Source organism: Callionymus lyra, chromosome 7 (assembly GCF_982586985.1).
Source record: "Callionymus lyra chromosome 7, fCalLyr1.hap1.1, whole genome shotgun sequence".
Classification (NCBI taxonomy): domain Eukaryota; kingdom Metazoa; phylum Chordata; class Actinopteri; order Syngnathiformes; family Callionymidae; genus Callionymus; species Callionymus lyra.
Window position 1 is genome coordinate 6801190 of NC_141824.1, and position 19709 is coordinate 6820898.

Consider the following 19709-nt stretch of genomic DNA (forward strand, 5'->3'; position numbering starts at 1 on the left):
GGATTCGTTGCAAAACACTGTCCCAGCGTCTGCTGCTGCATCGACGGTGTTTGTGCACAGTTGATAAAAACTGTTCAACACAAACTGTCCTGAACTACTTCAAAAAGTAAGTTCCACAATAAATACTTTTGCAAATGACACGTTTCAGGCGATAAAAGGAGCTTTATTTTTATTATGCTAGAAGCTAACGTTACACAACACGAGCATGTCCTTGAAAATCAATGGAAACGACATCAATGTGTGACATATTTAGTTTTTTATTCATTTAATTTGAAACTATATTCAGTTAAACGTCAGCACGTGTGGGAATCGTTTGCTCGTGTATATCGTGTGTTTCCTGTTCAAGGTGAGATCAGCTGAGGTCAATACAAGTGTTATAAAATGACTCGTTTCTTTCTGCTTTATTGCCTCAGATCGTACTGTTTGTTTGTGATATAGAAAAATAAACATTAATGTGTCTTTGGTATGAATTATTGTAGGCATGGGTGAACCTTTAAAAAAAACTTTTCTATGAATCCAAAATGATCAGACAGATCTTGTGTAAAAAGACGATCCCAGTAATAAAAGTATAATCTTCTTGTTATAAGTACTAAGTCACGGATTATTAAAACTTCTGGTCAACTCCTTTAACAATTCAATAGAGAATATTTTAAGGTTTTTGTTAAATCTGGCTGTTAAAATGTCCTGACTTTATTAGTATTTACCCCCTTTTTAAAAAGGAAAAACGAAATGAATTAACTTTAAATCAAAAAATGCACAGGAAAAAAAAAAAGACGCCCAGATTAAAAAACGTGACGTTTGTTGTTAAAATGTATATATTGTTGTGTTTACAACACTGGCAATGGCTTATGTTATCGGGATTCCAATGAACGTTATTAACACGGTATTTTACAGTTTTGTCGGGTAAAAGCTACTTGTATCGTTGTTAAAATACTGAGTGGTCGTCATGTAATGGCTTATCTGTTCGCAGTGATGATGTCAGAGGTCATGCAGGTCCTCCGCGGGGCAGGAAAGGTGGGGTCCGCCCTCGTCAACACTCAGGGCGAGCAGCTTCGGTTGATGGCGTGTAACTCCTCCGTGTGCGCTGGCGTGAAAGCGGCTGCAGACGCGGTGGAAGGACTGACCTCCGTCTTCACGGGCGGCCAAAAGGTGCGACTCCAACAAAAGTTTGACTTTTTAAAATGGCTCTAAAATCCATTTATTTAGGCCGTGAAGGAGGATGTGTTTCCAGATGCCGAGGGCTGGGACAACATGGACCCGGAAGAGGCGGCCAAGTGGGGCGTCGAGTCCGACTTCCCCCCCGAACGGACGCACACAGACGCTGGAGCCTCAGGTACGTACACGTCTAAAAGTGAAGAAAAAGTGCACATATTTCTACAGTTGTTACACAGATGGTCATGTTTCCTACGATCCAGGCGTCCCACCGGCAGGGTGGCCCGGCCAGAGCACGCGTTCCTTCCACACGGCCTCTCGTTTCCATGGCTACTACCATCAGACGAGGTCCCTTCATGACACTGTGGTGGCTCGTCTCGGCCCAGAAGACTTGAAGAAGGCTCGAGAGGCCAGACAATCCACAGCTAAACCCATCAGACAAAAGGTTTGTATCAACGTCAATGTTTGTTCATGTTTCTTGTGACAGTGTTTCCTCGTCCGATGAGTACTTTAGTAGTACTTAATTGTGGTCATTGTGATCTGATGTAATATTGTTGTTTATTACTACTATTATTATTATTACTTAGTCTACAATACTAGTATACTTATACCACTAATTCTACTACTACTTATATTTTTACTACTAATTGTACTTGTACTTTTACTACTAATTCTACTACTACTTTTGCTACTAATTAAACTTGTACTTTTACTACCAATTATTCCACTGCTTTTACTAATTATACTTAAACTACTATTTCTACTACTGCTTATACTTGTACTACTTATTCTACCACTACTTATACCTTTACTACTAATTCAACTACTACTTATACTTTTACTTCTAATTAAACTTATACTTTTAGTGCTAATTAAACTTGTACTTTATCCAACTAATTCTACTAGATCTTTTACAAGCTATAGTTAAACTACTTATTCTACTACTACTTGTACTTTTACTACTAATTATACCTATAGTTTTACTACTAATTAAACTTATACCTTTACTACTAATTGAACTTATACCTTTACTACTAATCATACTACTGCTTTACTAACTATACTTTCACTACTTATTCTACTACTGCTTATACTTTTACTACTAATTGAACTTATACTTTTGCTGCTAATTATACCTATAGTTTAACTAATAATTAAACTTATACTTTTACTACTAATTAAACTTATACTTTTACTACTAATTATACCAATACTTTTACTACTAATTGAACTTGTACTTTTACTGCTAATTATACCTATAGTTTTACTAATAATTAAACTTATACTTTTACTACTAATTAAACTTATACTTTTACTACTAATTATACCTATACTTTTACTACTAATTGAACTTGTACTTTTACTGCTAATTATACCTATAGTTTTACTAATAATTAAACTTATACTTTTACTACTAATTAAACTTATACTTTTACTACTAATTATACCTATACTTTTACTACTAATTGAACTTGTACTTTTACTGCTAATTATACCTATAGTTTTACTAATAATTAAACTTATACTTTTACTACTAATTAAACTTATACTTTTACTACTAATTATACCTATACTTTTACTACTAATTGAACTTGTACTTTTACTGCTAATTATACCTATAGTTTTACTAATAATTAAACTTATACTTTTACTACTAATTAAACTTATACTTTTACTACTAATTATACCTATACTTTTACTACTAATTGAACTTGTACTTTTACTGCTAATTATACCTATAGTTTTACTAATAATTAAACTTATACTTTTACTACTAATTAAACTTATACTTTTACTACTAATTATACCTATACTTTTACTACTAATTGAACTTGTACTTTTACTGCTTATTATACCTATAGTTTTACTAATAATTAAACTTATACTTTTACTACTAATTAAACTTATACTTTTACTACTAATTATACCTATACTTTTACTACTAATTGAACTTGTACTTTTACTGCTAATTATACCTATAGTTTTACTAATAATTAAACTTATACTTTTACTACTAATTAAACTTATACTTTTACTACTAATTATACCTATACTTTTACTACTAATTGAACTTGTACTTTTACTACTAACTCTAACACTAGTTCATTCATTGTCTACCGCTTCTCTAACTCATCTTCAGCTGAGTGAACGGGCTAAAGAGCAAAAGGTACCTGCGACAAGAATCAGCCGACTGGTCAATTTTGGAGGTATGAACTAGTAATGATCATGTGTACACTATACTTTATTTATTATATGTATCTCAAGAATCACCAATGGTTTAAAAAGTATGTCAACACGTTCATGTTTCTATTTGTTTTTTAACATATTCTTAGTAAACGCTAATTTGATTCAACCATTTTTTCTTTGTTTTTAAACCTGGAAAGTTATAATAAAAACTCTTTTGTCCATCCATCTGTCTGCTCCCCCCAATCGGTCAACACTGAGTCTGGTTCTGCTCGAGGTTTTTGCTTCTACTAAAATTAAGTTTTTCTACTGCCACGCTGTGATTCACTCGTTGTCGATTCTCTGGGATCTGTTTTGCTTTTCCCAACACAGTCTTGGTTAAACTGCAAGTGTCTGGAGATAAGTTGATGCGACACTTGAAGTCAAAGTGAATCTTGCTGCAGGTCTGGCAGTCGGACTCGGACTCGGTGCCATCGCTGAGGTCGCAAAGCAGTCAATGGGAGGAAAACAAAAAGGAGGTGAGGATGTTTCCCTTTAGCTTTTCATATCTTTGCTATGACTATCATGAAAAAACAAAGAGTGTATATGGACCAAAAATAATATCTGAATATTTTAGTGATAATTAAGATATTTTTTTTACATGTGTGTTGTTTTCAAATGTGTGTTTTTTGTGGACAAATACCAGTGCTAGAATAAGAACTAAACTGCTTTAAATAATAAGCGAAAAAAGACTGTAATATGCTGGTGGTTTACAGTGAAACTTACAGTGAAACACATTAAAAATATAAACATAAACTTTGTAATTCAGTTTATGAGAACCTAAACTACTAAATCTACTACTACTTATAGTTTTACTACTAATTAAACTCGTACTTTTACTACTAATTATTCTCCTGCTTTTACTAGTTATACTTAAACTAATATTTCTACTACTGCTTATACTGTACTTGTACTACTAATTAAACTTATTCCTTTACCACTAATTCTACCACTACTTATACTTTTACTACTATTTCAACTCATACTTTAACTACTAATTCTATTACTACTTATACTTCTACTTCTACTACTAGTTCTACTATAGCTTTTACCAATTATACTTAAACTACCAATTCTCTGACTACTTATACTTTTACTACTAATTCAACTTGTACTTTTACTAATTCTATTACTGCTTTTACTAATTATACTTGTACTACTTATTCTACTACTGCTTATATGCAGTATTATTATTATTATTATTATTTATTATTATAAAAAACAAAACAATATGCAAGTTTAGGAACACATGTTTTTTTGTAAACAACCCACAATAAAATCACATTAGTCTTTGGTTTAAATAAATGTCAATTAAATAAATGCACTCAATAATAACCATATATTAGAACAACAAAAAGTTTTTAAATAATTAAATCATTTATATTTGTAAAGCTTTTTCTCAGACCAGGGTCGCAATGGACTTGAACAACAATTAAAACACTTTAAAATATATACTTTAAAAGGTCAAGACATCAAAGATACAAACACAAGAGTCCCAGAAAGTCAAGGAGAAACTCAAATAAAAGTGTCTTGAGATGTTTCTTGAAGGAGTCAGTAGATCATCAAACACAGATGTTTCTTAAAGGAGTCAGTAGATCATCAAACACAGATGTTTCTTGAAGGAGTCAGTAGATCATCAAACACAGAGATGTTTCTTGAAGGAGTCAGTAGATCATCAAACACAGATGTTTCTTGAAGGAGTCAGTAGATCATCAAACACTGATGTTTCTTGAAGGAGTCAGTAGATCATCAAACACAGATGTTTCTTGAAGAAGTCAGTAGATCATCAAACACAGATGTTTCTTGAAGGAGTCAGTAGATCATCAAACACAGAGATGGTTTCAAAGCTTAGGAGCAACAGTCTGGAAGGATTTCTCTCCTCTGGTCCGGAAGTTCAGGAACCATCAGTAGATTCTGGTCCACAGACCTCAGAGCCCGAGCTGGGGTGTAAGTCTGGATCAGATCACTGATGGAAGGTCTGACCATGAATAGATCTGAAAGTAAGAACCAGAATTTTAAAATGTTTTAAAGATCAAGGAAATGTGAGTTCTTCTACTAGAGCGGCTCAGTCTTCACGCTGCAGAGTTTTAAATATAATCAACAAGGAGATGAAGATCGTGTTCCTCATGGACTGACATGTGACCACAGACTCGCTGCTAGACTCTCCTCTGCTGTCGGAAGCCAACGCCGAGAGAATCGTCAGCACGCTGTGTAAAGTCCGGGGAGCTGCTCTGAAGATCGGTCAGATGCTCAGCATCCAAGGTGACCTGGCGTAGACATCATGTGACTCTTCAACAACCAATCGAATGATAACATTCACAATTCACTGGTTTCCACAGACAACGCTTTCATCAACCCTCAACTGCAGAAGATCTTCGAGCGAGTGCGACAGAGCGCGGACTTCATGCCAGCCTGGCAGATGAATGTAGCGAAACCTAAATAAATACAATATTATTTCACTAAATAATTTCACTGAATTCTATCCGTTTGTTGCAGAAAGTTTTGGAACAAGATCTGGGACCAAACTGGAGGGAAAAGCTCTCGTCCTTCGAAGACAAACCATTTGCCGCGGCTTCCATCGGCCAAGTGCATCATGGGATTTTAAAAGACGGTCGGGAGATCGCCATGAAGATCCAGGTACGTCTGCCTGAAGGATGACTTTTGAAAAGTACATCTGACCATCATGTGACCGGTGTGTTGCCTCCAGTACCCGGGAGTGGCCGAGAGCATCCACAGCGACATCAACAACCTGATGTCTGTTCTGAAGATGAGTGTCGTCCTGCCTGAAGGTTTGTGTTTGTGGAGGATATTGATGAAATAAAAATGTCTAAAGAAAACCAGAACATCACGGTTCCACAACTCTTTCTACCGTCTGAATATTGTTTCATTTAATCTATTTTATTTTTATTAAAAACGTATTTATATGCCTTTTATTTTGTCTTTTATTCTAAAAATCACTTTTTATTTCATTCGTATTGTTAGATTTTAATTATTTGTATATTATTCTATTAGTCTTTTTTATTTCATTCGTATTGTTTAATTTTAGTTGTATTTTAGTCTTTTAATCTCATTTTATCTCATTCGTATTATTTCAATTTAATGAATTGTATTTTATTCTATTAATCCGTTTTTATTGAATTTGTTTCATTTCATTTTAATGAACTGTTCTTTCATTCTATAAATCTATTTTATTTCATTTGAATTAACGTTTTTTTATTCTATTAATCTCTTTATTTAATGTGTATTATTTCATTTTAATTCACTGTTTTTTATTCTATTAATCTCTCTTTATTTCAATCGTATTATTTCATTTGAATTCACTGTTTTTTATTCTATTCATCTATTAACTTAATTTGTATTATTTCATCTTAATTAACTGTTTTTAATTCTATTAATCTATTTAATGTTTATTATTTCATTTTAATTAACTGTTTTTTAGTGTATTAATCTCTTTTTATTAAATTCCTATTAATTCATTTCTATATTCCCTAATGTCTCGTCACTAAATCCAGGTGTAGTTAATAACACTTGATTCTGTTCTACGTGATCGTAATATATTTTTATTCTTGTTCACCACTAGATGGTGCTAAAATCCAAAGCGTAATCTAACTCGATTCCTTTTCTAAACCTGAATAACTTGATGTACTTTCAGCTCCTACATTGATAAATGTATCTCTGCTTTTATTTCCTCCTATTCTGATGTTGTGTCCATCTTCTCCAGGGCTGTTTGCAGAGAGCAGTCTGGAGGTTCTTCAGAAGGAGCTGGAGTGGGAGTGTAACTATGAGAGGGAGGCAGACTGCGCCAGAAAGTTCAGGTATTTATGAAACTTCTTTTGCCTCCATGGTAGAAGTGGTAGTGGAAGTAGTTGAAGAATTGGTAGTAGAAGTAGTCGAATAAATAGCAGTAGTAGTAGTAGAAGTAGTCGAATAAATAGCAGTAGTAGTAGTCGAAGAATTTGAAGAATTAGTAGTAGAAGTAGTCAAAGAGTTAAGTAGTAAAGGTAGTCGAAGAATTAGTAGTAGAAATAGTCAAAGAGTTAGTAGTAGAAGTAGTCAAAGAATTAGTAGTAGAAGTAGTCAAAGAATTAGTAGTAGAAGTAGTCAAATAATTAGTAGTAGAGGCAGTCAAAGAGTTAGTAGTAAAGGTAGTCAAGGAATTAGTAGTAGAAATAGTCAAAGAATTAGTAGTAGAAGTAGTCAAAGAATTAGTAGTAGAAGTAGTCAAAGAGTTAGTAGTAGAAGTAGTTCTAGAAGTATTCAAATAGTTAGTAGTAGAGGTAGTCAAAGAGTTAGTAGCATAAGTAGTCAAAGAGTTAGTTGAAACGGTAGTCAAAGAGTTAGTAGAAAAGGTAGTCGAAGAATTAGTAGTAGAGGTAGTCAAAGAGTTTGTAGTAGAAGTAGTCAAAGAGTTTGTGGTAGAATTAGTCAAAGGGTGAGTAGTAGAGGTAGTCGAAGAATTAGTAGTAGAGGTAGTCGAAGAATTAGTAGTAGTCAAAGAGTTTGTGGTAGAAGTAGTTAAAGATTTAGTAGTAGAGTTAGTCGAAGAATTAGTATTCTAGTGTATCTAATTAGTATCTGTTCCTGAAGAAGGTCAAGGATTGTGATGTCATCTCTTCAGGGAACTTCTCCAGGGCGACGAGTTCTTCCAGGTTCCTGATGTGATCCACGAGTTGTCGGGGCGGAGAGTCCTGGCCATGGACCTGATCCAGGGAGTTCCTCTGGACCGCTGTGTAGACCTGGACCAGGAGACCAGGAACAACGTAAGTCTTTGTGATTTCAAGGAACCACTGTGACGTAAACGTGTGGTTTCTGCTCCAGATCTGCTTCAAGATCCTGCAGCTGTGTCTCCGGGAACTGTTCGAGTTCCGCTTCATGCAGACGGATCCCAACTGGGCCAACTTCTTCTACGACTCTGACTCGGACAAGGTGAGAAGATCCAACATCCAAACACATGATCTTCAATCCATCAAATACTCCTGCAGGTGGTTCTGTTGGACTTCGGAGCGTGCAGGGATTACCCAGAATCCTTCACTGACCACTACTTGGAGGTGAGAGCTGAAATATATACTTTATTTCTTTTTTCCCTTTTATATTTAATATCTTACATTTATTTCTTACATCATTTTTATTTTTCTCACATTTAGTTTTTTGTATTTTATTTTGATAGTGTTTTACAAAGATTCCATTTCGTTTTCGTAATGTATTATGATAGTATTTGATCAAGATTATATATTTTTTTCGTATTTTATTAGAATTGTATTTTATCCAGATTCTACTTTTGTTCCATGTATTCAATCAAAATTCTATTTATTTCAATATGAATGTATTTTGTATTTTATTGACATGTTCTATGATATGTTCTATGACATGTTCTATGACATGTTCTATGACATGTTCTATGACATGTTCTATGATATGTCTATAACATGTTCTATGACATGTTCTATGACATGTTCTATGACATGTTCTATGACATGTTCTATGACATGTTCTATGACATGTTCTATGACATGTACTATGACATGTACTATGACATGTTCTATGACATGTTCTATGACATGTTCTATGATATGTCTATAACATGTACTATGACATTTTCTATGACATATTCTATGACATGTTCTATGACATGTTCTATGACATGTTCTATGACATGTACTATGACATGTACTATGACATGTTCTATGATATGTCTATAACATGTACTATGACATTTTCTATGACATATTCTATGACATGTTCTATGACATGTTCTATGATATGTCTATAACATGTACTATGACATATTCTATGACATGTTCTATGACATGTTCTATGACATGTTCTATGACATGTACTATAACATGTACTATGACATATTCTATGACATGTTCTATGACATGTTCTATGACATGTTCTATGACATGTTCTATGACATTTTCTATGACATGTACTATGACATGTACTATGACATGTTCTATGACATGTTCTATGATATGTCTATAACATGTACTATGACATTTTCTATGACATATTCTATGACATGTTCTATGACATGTTCTATGACATGTTCTATGACATGTACTATGACATGTACTATGACATGTTCTATGATATGTCTATAACATGTACTATGACATTTTCTATGACATATTCTATGACATGTTCTATGACATGTTCTATGATATATCTATAACATGTACTATGACATATTCTATGACATGTTCTATGACATGTACTATAACATGTACTATGACATGTTCTATGACATGTTCTATGACATGTTCTATGACATGTACTATGACATGTTCTATGACATGTTCTATGACATGTTCTATAACATGTACTATGACATTTTCTATAACATGTACTATGACATGTTCTATGACATGTACTATGACATTTTCTATAACATGTACTATGACATGTTCTGTGACATGTTCTGTGACGTGTTCTGTGACGTGTACTGTGACGTGGTCCATGACGTGGTCCATGACGTGGTCCATGACGTGGTCCATGACGTGGTCCATGACGTGGTCCATGACGTGGTCCATGACGTGGTCCATGACGTGGTCCATGACGTGGTCCATGACGTGTACCATGACGTGTACCATGACGTGTACCATGACGTGTACCATGACGTGGTCCATGACGTGGTCCATGACGTGTACCATGACGTGTACCATGACGTGTACCATGACGTGTACCATGACGTGTACCATGACGTGTACCATGACGTGTACCATGACGTGGTCCATGACGTGGTCCATGACGTGGTCCATGACGTGGTCCATGACGTGGTCCATGACGTGGTCCATGACGTGGTCCATGACGTGGTCCATGACGTGGTCCATGACGTGGTCCATGACGTGGTCCATGACGTGGTCCATGACGTGGTCCATGACGTGGTCCATGACGTGGTCACGCGACTGGTTCTGTGTCATCAGGTGGTTCACGCCGCCTCTGTGGGAGATCGTGTCACGGTTCTGTCCAAGTCCAAAGACCTGAAGTTCCTCACAGGCTTCGAGACCAAGGTATGAAACGTTCAGGACGTTCCTGTGACTCGTGTTCGATCTGCTTCTGTCCGTGTTCAACACTTTTGCCAGTGGTTTGTTGTCGAGTCTCAGCTCCACGTCCTTGAATCCACACGTTGGTGCTGCAGTGATCAGTGGAACGTGTCCAGAGTTGAATCTCGTGAATCATTGATGGAGGAACGTTCACTCGCTGCTGGACTTCCTTCTCCTGCTCGAGTCAGTCTTTCCACCTGAGGATGTTCAAGTCGTCCAGGATGATTGATGTGTCCACGTTGCGACGGAGATGGTTCTTCTGTTGGAACAATTTTCAACGTGTGCAAGACTTTTTAATGACGATCGATGTTTTTCCTTCGGGTCATTTTGGCCCGAAAATATTATTTTACTTATGTGACAGTCTTGGAGGGAAACTATTGTGTTGATTTAAGTGTGTGTTGTTGTGATGGGTGACTTAACTGTATCATCAGTGCGTGTATGTTGTTGTGTGTCTCTATTGTATCATCAGTGAGTGTGTTGTTGTGTGACTCTATTGTATCATCAGTGAGTGTGTTGTTGTGTGACTCTATTGTATCATCAGTGAGTGTGTTGTTGTGTGACTCTATTGTATAATCAGTGAGTGTGTTGTTGTGTGACTCTATTGTATCATCAGTGAGTGTGTTGTTGTGTGACTCTATTGTATCATCAGTGAGTGTGTTGTTGTGTGACTCTATTGTATAATCAGTGAGTGTGTTGTTGTGTGACTCTATTGTATCATCAGTGAGTGTGTTGTTGTGATGTGTGACTCTATTGTATCATCAGTGAGTGTGTGTTGTTGTGATGTGTGACTATTGTATCATCAGTGCGTGTGTGTTGTTGTGATGTGTGACTCTATTGTATCATCAGTGTGTGTGTTGTTGTGATGTGTGACTCTATTGTATCATCAGTGTGTGTGTTGTTGTGATGTGTGACTCTATTGTATCATCAGTGTGTGTGTGTGTTGTTGTGATGTGTGACTCTATTGTATCATCAGTGTGTGTGTTGTTGTGATGTGTGACTCTATTTTATCATGAGTGTGTGTGTGTTGTTGTGATGTTTGACTCTATTTTATCATCAGTGTGTGTGTTGTTGTGATGTGTGACTCTATTGTATCATCAGTGTGTGTGTGTTGTTGTGATGTGTGACTCTATTTTATCATCAGTGTGTGTTGTTGTGATGTGTGACTCTATTGTATCATCAGTGTGTGTGTTGTTGTGATGTGTGACTCTATTGTATCATCTGTGTGTGTGTGTTGTTGTGATGTGTGACTCTATTTTATCATCAGTGTGTGTTGTTGTGATGTGTGACTCTATTGTATCACCAGTGTGTGTGTGCTGTTGTGATGTTTGACTCTATTTTATCATCAGTGTGTGTGTTGTTGTGATGTGTGACTCTATTGTATCATCAGTGTGTGTGTGTTGTTGTGATGTGTGACTCTATTTTATCATCAGTGTGTGTGTTGTTGTGATGTGTGACTCTATTGTAGCATCAGTTGGTGTGTGTTGTGATGTGTGACTCTATTGTAGCATCAGTGTGTGTGTTGTTGTGATGTGTGACTCTATTGTATCATCAGTGTGTGTGTGTGTTGTTGTGATGTGTGACTCTATTTTATCATCAGTGTGTGTTGTTGTGATGTGTGACTCTATTGTATCATCAGTGTGTGTGTGTGTTGTTGTGATGTGTGACTCTATTGTATCATCAGTGTGTGTGTGTTGTTTTGATGTGTGACTCTATTGTATCATCAGTGTGTGTTTGTTTCTCCTCCTCCAAGTGACTTGTTGTATAAACAAAGCATGATTACAGCTGGAGGAGTGAAGCCATTTTTACATCATAATGGACTCTCGTAACCTCTCGTTCGTCCAGATTTCAGAGCAACTTTATAAAGTATTAAGTGGAAAACATGGTCATAATGAGGAACATTTTCAACTCTGTGCTGCAGGCGTTCGCAGACGCTCACGTGGAGGCCGTGATGATCCTGGGCGAGGCCTTCGCGTCGTCCGAACCCTTCGACTTCGGCGCCCAGAGCACCACGCAACGCATCCAGAGCCTGATCCCCGTCATGCTGCGCCACCGCCTCACGCCGCCGCCCGAGGAGTCGTACTCGCTGCACCGCAAGATGGCCGGCTCCTTCCTCATCTGCTCCAAGCTCGACGCCAAGATCTCCTGCAGGGACATGTTCCTGGACGTCTACGACCACTACCACCGGAGGAAGCAGGCGCAGCGGGAGGCTCGGGCGTCGGGGGTGGGATGTTAGATGCATGTTCAGAGCCACAAAAAACTGTGCAAACCATGATAAAACTCACCAACTGATCATAAAAAATACTTCCGAAACCTTCCGACGAAAACCTTGTCACATCCCGGAGCAGATTTCATGTGTTGCTAAAACTAAAGGAGAGACGTCGTCGTCTGACTTCAAGGACTGCAATAAGCTCTGTGTCTTCTGCTCTTATTTTGAAAAACCCTTCCTGCTGAGCCTGTGATCGTCTTCAGTCCGTGACGCCGTTATCAAGTCCATCATGAACTCATTTTACCGCTCGATGCTTTGACTTAAATCTAAACTCTTTTTTTTTTTTTTGTCAATAAACCATTTTCCCGTGTGTCACAGGTTTGTCTTTTCCTGGACCTTTTAAGAAGAAGCCGCTCAGACCAGCACGTCTTCGTCTCCATCGATCCGCGTCCATTACACACTTTTAGACGTTTCCTGAGCTCGAGGTCGACGTTCCCAGCAACGAAAATTTAGAAACAAACATCACGGTTCCATTTTTAAGATGCTATTAAAGTACAAGGACGAGACGAGAATCATTTACTTTTATTGCTTTTATTGTTTTACTAAAAATATGAAACACTTCCATAGAAATGTATATATTGTAATCGTCAGGTTTATTTATTTCATACTGCATTGTCATTTACGGCTGATAAAACAATAAATAATTGTAAAATTTAAATGATATTTTTACTTTACATTGGTGTCTGGGTCGTTTTGTCTTAATATGTATTTAAATAAATCAAAAGTGCAGTAAATTATACATCCAAACCATAATCCAAATATATTATTTTGATATAAAAAATATTTTTGAATCCATTATTAAAATAAACCCCGGATAATATATTGTATCATTAAAAAAAATGAAATATTTAACCAAATGTCAGATTAATATTTCTAAAAATAACAATTAGATTTCTTCTGTCAAGAGTTACATATTCTTGTTATGACACAAAGTAAGTATATTAACCAGCTAATGAATAACTTTTATAACTAATTGTATCAACATTCTCTTTTATGTATATTATTATGATAGTATTTCATCAAGATTCACTTTTTTGTATATTATTATGATAGTATTTTATCAAGATTTTCTTGATTGTTGCTTATATATATATTGTTGCTTATATATATATTTATATATACATATACATATATATATATATATATATATATATTTATATATAATCAAATAAATTGAATTGAATTGGTCCATTACATCAAATGGATGGATATATACATATATATATATATATATATATATATATATATATATATATATATATATGTATATATCCATCCATCAAATAAATTGAATTGAATTGGTCCATTACATCAAATGGATGGATATATACATATATATATATATATATATATATATATATATATATATATATATATGTATATATCCATCCATTTGATGTAATGGACCAATTCAATTCAATTTATTTGATTATTTCAATACCACAGTTTTAAAAAAGTATTAAAAAGTGCGAGTAACAGGTACATTTCTGTAGAAAAAAACACTTGTATTTCGGTATTTATTCCAATGTTTCTTCACTTTCACAATTAAATCCCTTTTTATCGGTTTATTATTCATTAAATGTGCTTCTTTTAAATAGCTTTCTATTCCCCTCTGAAATATTATATTCACGCTTACTTTCTCCTGATATCTAACATATAATTTGATTATTTTTAATCTATTTCATCTAAAAAAAAAATAAAAAAAAAACTTAACGCGCAATCCCCATGTTGTCCTCTTATCCACCGGCAGAGGGCGCCGTTGAGCGACACGATCTTTTCTTCTCTTTTTTTCCCTGCCGTGGAAAACATCAATGGGAAGCGTGGATTTGCATGTCCGGCCGCGTGCGCCAATGGGAGGTCTGGGAATGCTGGGAAGGCTGGGTCTGCGGGTGGAGCCGCAGGAAGAAGCCCAGCGAGGACTCAGTCAACAACCGGAGCATCCGAGATACTAGAGAGCGTCAGATTCCTGCGACATCTCCCGTGAAATCCTTCTTTCTTTGGCTTTCTTCTGCGGGACTTCATGTCCTGCGCGGCTCCCGGGACTCCGACCCACGACCGCACCAACAGGATACCGAGAATCTTTCCATCTGAATGATTTTTCCTCCTTATTTTGAGCGATTTTTTCTCCTCCTCGGTCCTGGATCTACGGAGCAGAGTCGTGGAGACCAGACCTTCTCTTGGGTGAGTTCATCCCTTCATTCCTTCAGGATGGATCTGGTGACAAGTGCAACATCCTTGGGGTCAGGAAGACTCTTAGAAACGGTTCCTTCTTCCTCTGGGGTCACTGATGTGGTCATGGTAGGGATTCAACAAGAAGACCACATGATAAGTTGGTCCAAATGAGTGTTTCTGACGAACCTGGCTCTCCAGGAACATACTTCAATTCTTCCTCCTGGTTTTAAACTTCCTGATCTGGTCCTGGACCACTTCCTGAGCCGGCACATGCCCTTCCTATAGAGGCCGAGCCACGCACGCACCCCTATTGTCTGGATCTCCATCTGGTCCGTGACATTGCATTCCTCAGACGGGGCAGTAAAGCTGTGAGGGGGTGGTCTACCCTGACCCGCCGCTTCCCTCGGTCACATGGAGGTGCTTAGGTCCACCGCCGATCCCCGGACCTCCTGCGTAGACCGCTACTGGACATGCCTTCCAGGATGTGCTGGAAGGAAGACAGTCAAGGTGGGGGGTTCTTTGATGGGTCCTCGGATTGTGGCTTTTGAGCAAAGGAGGAATCTGACTTCAGGCTGCAGGGTAAACTGGAGGTGAACTTGATAGTGGACTTGCAGACCAGCTTGGGTTGTTGGTGTGACCTTAACAATACGAACACATCAGACCCTTTAGACAATTCTTTTGGAGACCACCTGTGCCAGAACCGAGTGCTGCAGGGGTCTCCGAACCGGTCCTCATAGGGCCTCGATGGTGCAGGTTTTTGTGAGTGAGTGAGTAAAGGTCGTTTTTAAAGCGCCTTTCAAGACCAGGGTCAAGAAGTTCATTAACAAGACAACGTAAGACAAACAAACAAACACAAGAGTCTCAGAGAATCAAGGAAAAGCTCAAATAAAAGTGTCTTCAGATGTTTCTTGAAGGAGTCAGTAGATCATCAAACACAGATGTTTCTTGAAGGAGTCAGTAGATCATCAAACACAGATGTTTCTTGAAGGAGTCAGTAGATCATCAAACACAGATGTTTCTTGAAGGAGTCAGTAGATCATCAAACACAGAGATGGTGGAGCAACAGTCTGGAAGGATTTCTTTCCTCTGGTCCTGAAGTTCAGGAACCATCAGTAGATTCTGATCCACAGACCTCAGAGCCCGAGCTGGGTTGTAACTCTGGATCAGATCACTGATGGAAGGTCTGACCATGAAAAGATCTGAAAGTAAGAACCAGAATTTGAATATGATCCTGAAAGACACTAATGCAGAGTTTTAAGGATCAGAGAAATGTGAGTTCTTCTACTAGAGCAGCTCAGAATTGAAGCTGCAGAGTTTTAAATATAATCAACAAGGAGCTGAAGATCATATTCCAAGATTTTCACGAAAGCATTTTCTCTTCTCCTTGTCCCGCCTGGAAGTCGACGATGACGAGCCGAGCGTAATCACACTTTCAGCTACACACACACACACACACACACCCCCCCACACACACACACACACACACACACACACACACACTTTTCATTTCCCCTCAGACCGTTTCCGTCCACCACAGCTCTGATTGCTGCATTAGTACACGGCTGTCTTTTGTTGTAGCGCACACACTCCAGGGGGAGGGGTCTTTCTATCTGAGGGGGGTCAAAGGTCAACCAGTTGGCCAATCGGGGAGCTGTCCGGCAGCAAGTGAGGGTGTTGTCTCCTATTTCGTCAAGGGTGGCTGGTTCCGGGGCCAACAAAAAAAGCAAGTCCACTTCCATCCAGAGTCCCCGTCGAGGTCCCGTGCTGCAGGTCCATGAGTCAGGCCGAGAGGTCAGCTGGTCCACAGGGGTGTGATCGAGGTCCAAAGGTGTTGGTCCGGTGAATGCTGGGGTGGGGTCAGCAGGTCAAAGGTGGTAGAAGCAAAGTTTCAAGGGTCCGAAATGGCAGGAAATTAACAGTTTAATTCGGTATAACTCATCGGAATGTGACTCAGACTTGAGGTACTCAAGACCAGCGCTTGCATTCATTTCCATAATGGATGAACTCGGGACAACGACCCAAGACAGTCGGCAACTGTTCTCACTGCAGTTTCAAACCACCTTTTGTAGTACTGCCTTGCCTTGATGGTCTGCTGCTAGTTTTTAGTCGTTTGCTGCTTCATAGGTTAGTTATTATAGTTAGCTGGTCACCAACACTTAGATACATGTGGTTAATACATGTTGAATTGCGTGTCAGTTATAGTTGTGTTAGCTGTTAGCATTAGTCGGCTGGTGTGGATGATTCCTTCGGTCAGTGTGGGTTAGTTAGAAATATTGATCACTTGGTTGAAAAGAATACTAGGTAACAGAGGTTTGTTGGTTAAGAAAAAGAAAAAATACTGGAGCTTTTTACTAACTACACTCAAGGAAGTATTACTCGACCTCAGAGTACCAAAGACAACCGGGACGCGCCACTAGTAGAACGTGTCTGTTGGTTAAAGGTTTCTTTATCAATGATTTATTTAAGTTTCCTGTGAGTTGGTTAGCAATCGTGGTCTGCTGGTTAACACTGTGGACTAACTGTTAACGTGGTCTAATGGGGTCGACTAGATGTTTAAACTGTGTCCCCCACGCCAGGTTGGTTAAGCTGGTGTGCTGCGTCGCAGCCTACTCCCACCGATGTTAACTTAGTGAATTGGAACTGAGAGTTGGTTAGAAGCAGATGCTAACTGGTTAACGAGAGAGATGTGGGTTACACATGGATACTGAATAATTATAGCTATAGTTAGCTTTAGCAATAGCAGTCTTCTGGTTAGTGAAGAAGTTTGATTGGTTAGCTATTGGTTAGTGACGAAGCTCTTCTGTTTATAAATAAACATCAGCGTGTAGTGTCGGATTAGTTAGCGTTAGTAAAAGATAAGAGTTAGCCGGTCAGTCAGACGATGCTAGTCATGAAGGGTTTGTGTTCACAGAGGTCCGGTGATGGATGGTAGTGTCTGATGGAATCCTCACTCAGAGGGTGAACCATCGACCTCACCTGCCGCCTCGAACCAACACGGTCCACGGAAGCTTCTGTCAGAACCAGATCAAGTTTAGAACCAGCTCCACAGACACAGTCTTCTTTTACACGAATGGATATGTTGTTGATAGAAACTAATATTACCAGGTTAGATGTGCGGTGAAAATCTCTTGGAAGTCGAAGTTTCTTATTTTGGGAGATTCAGACTATGGTGGTTTTATCCAGGGCCTGATATCAAACTTATCTTATTTTGTGGTTTGTATGAAATGAGTCCATAGTATTGAGTAAAAAAAAAAAACAGGTTTCAATATTATTGTGTGATTAAAACTTTATGATGTTTAGATGTTTCTATAATAACATATAATGACAAAGACAGTGAACATCGTTGATCTGTTACTTTTATCTTTTACCTTTTTAAGCATTTGTTTTACACTGTAAATGATTTGTTTTGTTTCTTTCACCGAGAAAATAGTTATTGAATATTTGTACTAGTACTGTTATTCATATTGGTACTGTTATTCATATTGGTACTATTATTCATATTGATATTGATATAGATAGACATTCGTATTGATTCAGATATTGGTACTGGTACTGGTATTGACACAGATATTGATATTGGTGTTGGTATTAGAACTGCTTTCTGTATAGATTTAGATAAAGGTATTGATACAGATATTGGTATTGGTACTATTAGTGGTATTTCTATTTATACTGGTTTTGATACTAGCTTTAGTATCAGTGTTGTATTGATATTAGTATTGGTATATGTATTTATATTGGTATTGATATTGATATTGGTGTTATTATTAGAACTGGTACTGGTATTGGTATTGGTATTGAAACAAATATTGGTACTGGTATTGGTAGAGATAAAGATATTGGTATTGATACAGATATTAGTACTAGGACTGGTATTGCTATTTATACAGGTGTTTATACTGGCATAAGTATCAGTGTTGTATCGATATTAGGCTTGGTAGTTGTATCTGTATTAGTATTGGTGTCCGTATTGGTATTGATATTGATATTGGTATGGGTATTTATATAGGTGTTGGTACTGGTGCTGGTATTGGTATTAGAATTTGTATCAGTAGTGGTAGTATTAGCGGTATCACAATCTGTAGCGGTATCCATATTGGTAACAGTTATTAGTATTGGTATCAAACATTTTCGATCAATTCCTACTATGACCCCTGAACGAATTCTCTGAATGTTAGACTTCCTCCGAGGTCCGGGTCTCAGTAACGATTATTTAGTACTGATTTATTCTCCACATGTTCATGTTGGACGAGCTTCACATCAGAAGAGTCGCCGTGAGATCCGTGTGTGAAGCGCTGAGTGGGATGATCCGATTCCTGGAGGCGAGTTCAGCCCACGGTTCCGACCCGTCGTGCGCGGGTCACTGTTGAAGTCGTGCACGGAGGTAAACATCAGTTCCTGGCACCACCGCGGATCAGTGGGCGAGGAGAGCGACGGTCACTGGAATGTGAGTCGATCACGATCAGCGTTGATCCAGCAGAGACCATCCGACCGTCAAGAAGGCGCCGCCGTGACCCGGTTCAGATTCTGACGAGAAGAACCAACACTTCACGGATGTAGCTCGCACTTCGCCGGGTCGGTTTCGCTCGCTTGCGTCGCGACATTTGAGTGAAAATGAAGGAAGATATGTATGAAAAAAGACGTACAGGGGGCGAGAGTACAGACCTTCTTTCCTCGGGTCGCAGGTTTTCTCATCAAGATCCGACGCTCCCCAAAAACGACCTCCATTTCGCCTCCAGCAATACACCGACGCCTGAGAGACGATACCCAGGGACTCCTTTTGCAATTAACTTCTGTGGATGTCAAGGTCACGTGACCGACCCTCGCTTCTGGTGTTGGAACATAGACGT

At 38.0% G+C, this 19709-nt stretch overlaps 2 protein-coding genes across 3 annotated transcripts in view; both read left to right on the plus strand.

Moving 5' to 3' along the window:
• coq8b (coenzyme Q8B) lies at positions 1-12997 on the plus strand. The gene is made up of 16 exons (XM_087795971.1): positions 1-106; positions 971-1149; positions 1207-1333; positions 1416-1597; positions 3293-3359; positions 3780-3854; positions 5524-5637; positions 5715-5800; positions 5872-6012; positions 6083-6164; positions 7097-7190; positions 7994-8135; positions 8194-8301; positions 8358-8423; positions 10302-10388; positions 12340-12997. Coding segments are annotated over exons 1-16 (1866 nt in total). The 5' UTR covers positions 1-105; the 3' UTR covers positions 12655-12997.
• Positions 12998-14670: 1673 nt separating this feature from the next.
• Positions 14671-19709, plus strand: part of numbl (NUMB like endocytic adaptor protein) — a 64625-nt gene continuing 59586 nt past the window's right edge. The window contains exon 1 of one of the 2 annotated variants that reach the window (XM_087796410.1): positions 14671-14868. The gene's annotated coding sequence lies outside the window, so the exon portion shown is untranslated. The remainder of the gene's footprint in view (positions 14869-19709) is intronic. The other variant, XM_087796409.1, reaches the window with a different exon arrangement.

Coding starts and splice junctions, on each gene's coding strand:
- coq8b (XM_087795971.1), top strand. Junction 1,150..1,206: donor TCTTCACGGGCGGCCAAAAG/GTGCGACTCCAA, acceptor CCATTTATTTAG/GCCGTGAAGGAGGATGTGTT. Junction 5,801..5,871: donor TGCCAGCCTGGCAGATGAAT/GTAGCGAAACCT, acceptor CGTTTGTTGCAG/AAAGTTTTGGAACAAGATCT.